Source organism: Capsicum annuum, unplaced genomic scaffold (assembly GCF_002878395.1).
Source record: "Capsicum annuum cultivar UCD-10X-F1 unplaced genomic scaffold, UCD10Xv1.1 ctg3397, whole genome shotgun sequence".
Classification (NCBI taxonomy): Eukaryota; Viridiplantae; Streptophyta; class Magnoliopsida; order Solanales; family Solanaceae; genus Capsicum; species Capsicum annuum.
In genome coordinates, this window is record NW_025840775.1 from 9,114 (window position 1) to 14,480 (window position 5,367).

The following is a 5,367-nucleotide window of genomic DNA, read 5'->3' on the forward strand; positions in this document are numbered from 1 at the left end:
TAAGCGTTCTATACCTCTTCACTACTCGTACAGACTTGATAGACTCATAATCAACTAAAGCGTTCTATACTTCTTCACTACTCGTACAGACTTCACGAATTAGCAAATTGCATAATAATATAACTAGCCAAAAATGTATCTTTTCCAATTCTCCCATAATTTTGGTATCAAAATCCACCATTTATTGCCCTCAAACTTTTGTGTGTCAATTTGTGGACCATCCTTAAACAAACTTTTCCACCAAACATTTTTCTCCTTTGGAAGAACAATGCAAATCTCATCCTTTTTAACATGGGAAATGCAAGACCATTTCCATTCATCAGCTTTTATTTTCTTGTAAAGTTGACCATTTATTATTAGTGGTTGAAGATGTTTTCCAACTTTGATGTAATTACTATTCTCTATTGATATACTAAAATAGGAAGAGTTTTTTACACTTGCTCCATGTGGCAATGGTATAGTTATGGTCACTTCTTCAAGTGTTTGTCCCCATGAATAATTAGCCATGTCATGTCCATTGGCTTTGTTTGGTTCTACAAGAAGCTTTTCTTGTGCTTCTTCTTTGTAGTATGAGAAAATTCCCATTGTAGAGATTATGATGTAGAGATATTTCGCGTTTGAGTCTTGAATATAATAATATGATCTTTCGGGTACGAAATATAGAATCAACAAGAATTTGTAGAACGAAGGATGTATAAAGGGATGTGAGAATTTGGGGTTTGAGTTGAGTCTTGAAAATAATTACGTGGATAATATGATCCGTCGCGAATAAAATATGTATAAGGGAATATGAGAATTTGGGGTTTGAGTCTTGAAAATAATTACGTGAATAATACAATCTTTCGTGAATAAAATATAGAATTAACAAGAATTTGTAGAACAAAGAATATATAACGGGATGTGAGAATTTGGGATTTGAGTCTCGAAAATAATTACGTGGATAATATGATCCTTCGTGAACAAAGTATGTATAAGGGAATATGAGAATTTGGGATTTGAGTCTTGAAAATTATTACGTGAATAATACAATCCTCCATGAATAAAATATAGAATCAACAAGAATTTGTAGAACGAAGAATATATAAGGGGATGTGAGAATTTGGGGTTTGAGTCTTGAAAATAATTGTGTGAATAATATGATTCTCCGTGAATAGAATAATCAATAAGAGCTTGAAGAACGAAGGATATATAAGGGGATATGAGAATTTGGGGTTTGAATCTTGAAAATAATTACGTGAATAATATGAGTCTTTGGGAACAAAATATATGTATAATGGGATGTGAGAATTTGGGTGTAAGAATATAATAGTGGGTGTAAGAATATAATAAGAATCCTTTTTTATTAGGAATAGAAATTTGAATCCATAATGGATTGGGAGTTGGAAACAAATTTTCGTTTAATTAATTATTTTTGAGAAAAGGTTAAATTAATGACACGTATGTTTTAAGACTTTATTATATATAGTCATCCTAACAGTCTAACTATGCAAATAAATTCCATAAAATTACTACTAATTCCTATTGCATCTCGAAAAGTCTCACATTATGGGATAAAGTAAAATGCTTTGTGACAAAGATTATTTTGTATATACGATTGAAATTCATAAAATTAATATAGAACTTTAAATTTTATTAGACATTTTTTTGTCTTCTTATCGTCCAGTGACATGTGTTCGGTAGTCCCATCAGAGGTAAAGTCAAAATTTAGAGTTTATGGGTTTCAAATTTTTCATCGAACTCATAGACATCATATATAATTATTGTTTGCAATTAAATATTTATACACATTTAATGAATTTTCTGATACAGATACATGATCTAAACAAGAGATACTGGGTTGGTTAATCCTAACCCGTATTTAATACTCTCCCTCTACCTCAAACCCGCATTTTGACCCGACTAAATTTGAATTCATATTTGAAATTTCCACATAAGCTCCCCTAACAAAGACAATCAGTTCTATATCTAAGATCCTTACTGAAAACCTCTGATTAAAAATGAACGAATACTTTCCATTCCACCACATAATACAAAAATATAGATTTTGCTAAACATTTTAATTTAATGTTTAGGCTATAATTTAATCAGTCACGAGTCTTACGGCATGTTGTTGTTATTAAGACTAAGTATTCCTTTTCTTTCTCTAATAATTCACTATAAATACACTCTTTTTATTACAAAACTTTTCGCAACAATTCACTAATTTTCTTTTAATTTACTCAAAAATCATTTTCATCACCCAAAAAAAATGGCAATTCTTTCAGACTACACTGAAGGAGAAAATCAATCACAAGCCAAAAAACCTATAGAAGAAGAAGAAGAAATTAAAGAAAATGAATCAAATAATTCTTCTTCTTCTAATGAACCAAAAAAAGAAGAAGAAAATAATAATAAGAAGAAATTACAGCCAAATCAATTTAATGGGCTTGATATGGAGAATTATACATGGGGACAAACACTTCAAGATGTTACTATTAATGTCTCAGTGCCACTTGGTACAAAATCAACATTTTTAGCTGTGGATATCAAGAACAATTCCATCAAACTTGGTCTCAAAAATCAACCACCAATTGTTGAAGGTGTGTTATTAAATATTATTTTGTTTATATACATATCCAGAAGCGGATTCAAGATTTGATATTTGTTGAAATTTTAGTAAATTTTCTACGTATATATCTGAGTTGTTTGCTAATTAAAAGGGGAAAAGGTTTGAAATATGCCTAAACTTTGGAAAAATTTGCTGTAACATACACGCATTACTTTGCGGAGGTCCTATGACCCCCTCGACTATTTATTATCGTACTTTTGTGGCATATATTTACCCAGCTGGACCACTGCGTGAATGCACGCGCACCAGGGCGCGTAAGGGTCTGAAGTGGTCCAGTTGAACAAATATATGCCATAGAAATACGGTAATAAATAGTCGAGGAGGTCAGAGGACCACCGCATAGTTGAGGCGCATTACAATAAATTTCGCTAAAATTTAGATATATTTCTGACTCTTTTCCCTAATTAAAAAATTGAAATCAGCTGAACATATACTTTTGTAACTCAACTAAATCCACCATTGAACATACATGAAATTATAAGATTGTTGCTTTATACATTAAAAGATTTGATATTTTCAACTTTGTAGCATCACGTCTTAGTATAAAAGTAGGTAAGTAAGAGGTAGATCGAGAATTTAAATTTGATATATTCAATAGATAATTTTGTACTTTTGAAAATGATTTCAAAAATTGATCTTTTCTAGTGAAATTTTAGTGATCTTTCATATATATATATGTCTATATATTTCCTATCGATTGACAAACTTAACTAGTTAACTTGCACTATGCAATGTCTTTGTAACGACCCTTGTTTATATTTCTCCAAACAATATACGAGCAATATCCCTTGTTTATATTTCTCCAAACAATATACGAGCAATATCTCTTTAAAGACGATGATTTTTAACCACTTCGTCTTACTTTTCTTTGTTACATTTTTCTAACAAGGTGAATTTTTCGTATTAGTGAAAATCTGTTGGTGGTGGGAGGTGACGGGTATTTCGTGAATTAGTCGATGCGTGAAAGTAGACCCCAACACCATTGTTATATTGAATAACAACAACATACTAATATATTCCCACAAAATGTGGTCTGAGAAGGGTAAAATACTAAAATATACGTGATCCATATTACTACCTCAGAGGTGAAGTAGAGAGATTTTCGATAGAACCCGAATCCCGACGAAAACAATCGTCTATAAACAAGAAACAACAGATAGTAACAAACTTAACTTGCACTATGCTTGTCTTTATAACAACCCTTGTTATATGAGCAATATCTCTTTAAAGACGATTTTTAACCACTTCGTCTTACTTTTTACTTGTTATATTTTCCTAACAAGGTGAATTTGTTGTATCAGTAAAAATTTGTTGTTGGTGGGAGGTGACGGGTATTTCTTGGATTAGTCGATGCATGAAGCAGACTCTGACACCATTTTTATATTGAAAAACAACAACAACAACAACAACATACTAATATATTCCCGCAAAATATGGTCTGAGAAGGGTAAAATACTAAAATATACGCAATCCATATTACTACCTCAGAGGTGACATAGAGAGATTTTTGATAGACCTCAGCTCCCGACAAAAACAACTGTCTATAAACAAGAAACAATCGATAGTAACAAAATAACAGATAGTAACAAACTTAACTTGCACTATACAATGTCTTTGTCACAACCCTTGTTAGACGAGCAATATCTCTTTAAAGATGCGATTTTTAACCAGAGTACTTATGATCAAATTTGCTACGACATACTCCAATTTCATGGGGGTTCTATTACCCTTGAATTAAATTTTAGCGTATTTTTGTTAACCTTTTCCGCTGACATGACATCTTTTGTCAACCTTTTTAGCTGACATGACACCCTTAATGTGGGTCTCATTTTATGTAATAAAGGTGTCACATCAGTGCAAAAAAGTGACAAAATACACTAAAAGTGAGTTCATAGGTAATAGAACCCCTGTGAAATTGGGGTGTGTCATAGCAACTTTGGCCATAGTACGAGGAGTACAGGGTGCTTATTATCTCTTTTAACCACTTCGTCTTACTTTTTACTTGTTACATTTTGCTAACAAGGTGAACTATTGGAGCCTGTGAAAGCTGATGAATGTTTTTGGAGTTTAGAAGATCAAAAACAAGTAACAATTTTGATGACAAAAAGGAGTGGTTCTGATTGGTGGAAAAGTTTGTTCAAAAATGGACCAGAAATTGACACACAAAAAGCTGAGCCAGAGCCAAGTAGGCTGTCAGAATTGGACTTAGAAACAAGATCAGCAGTTGAAAAAATGATGTTTGATCAAAAACAAAAGCAAAAAGGGTTACCAACAAGTGAAGAAATTCAAAATCAAGATCAAATCAAGAAGATTATGGAAGAAAATCCTGAGATTGCTAAGCATTTTGCTAATTCTCCAGCTAATGCTAATGGCAAAGGTGGTTTGTCCAATGTTAGGATGATGTCAAGTGGCGGCGGGATGATGCGTTAATTTTATCGCGTGATGAAGTTTCTGTTTCCGATGGGAACTTGATGAGTTGATCTACCTATACGTCTTTATTTTTATTGTTGCATTAAAAGTTATTTCATGTTTTAGTTTTTTCTCCTATTGCTTTTTGAGTTTGTGGGATTGGAATTATGTTCCCCATCCATTTGGAATTGGAAGTAATTTTCCTATAGTTTTAGTCATGACACATAATCACAATGTGTGTGGTGGCACACCATTTATTTGTCCGAGATGAGTGGATTCACTTACACGTCTTATGCTACTTTATGTATTGCTCGAGATAAAATGAATTATAAAATTATTTGTCTTTGTTA

The 5,367-nt window shown here is 32.1% G+C and overlaps 1 protein-coding gene across 1 annotated transcript; it reads left to right on the forward strand.

Annotated features, from left to right (window-relative positions):
- The first annotated feature begins 2,170 nt into the window (after positions 1–2,170).
- Positions 2,171–5,367, forward strand: LOC107864489 (protein BOBBER 1-like). Its single transcript, XM_016710865.2, has 2 exons — positions 2,171–2,579; positions 4,632–5,367. The coding sequence occupies exons 1-2, from the start codon at positions 2,249–2,251 to the stop codon at positions 5,036–5,038; spliced, it is 738 nt and encodes a 245-aa protein (XP_016566351.2). The 5' UTR covers positions 2,171–2,248; the 3' UTR covers positions 5,039–5,367.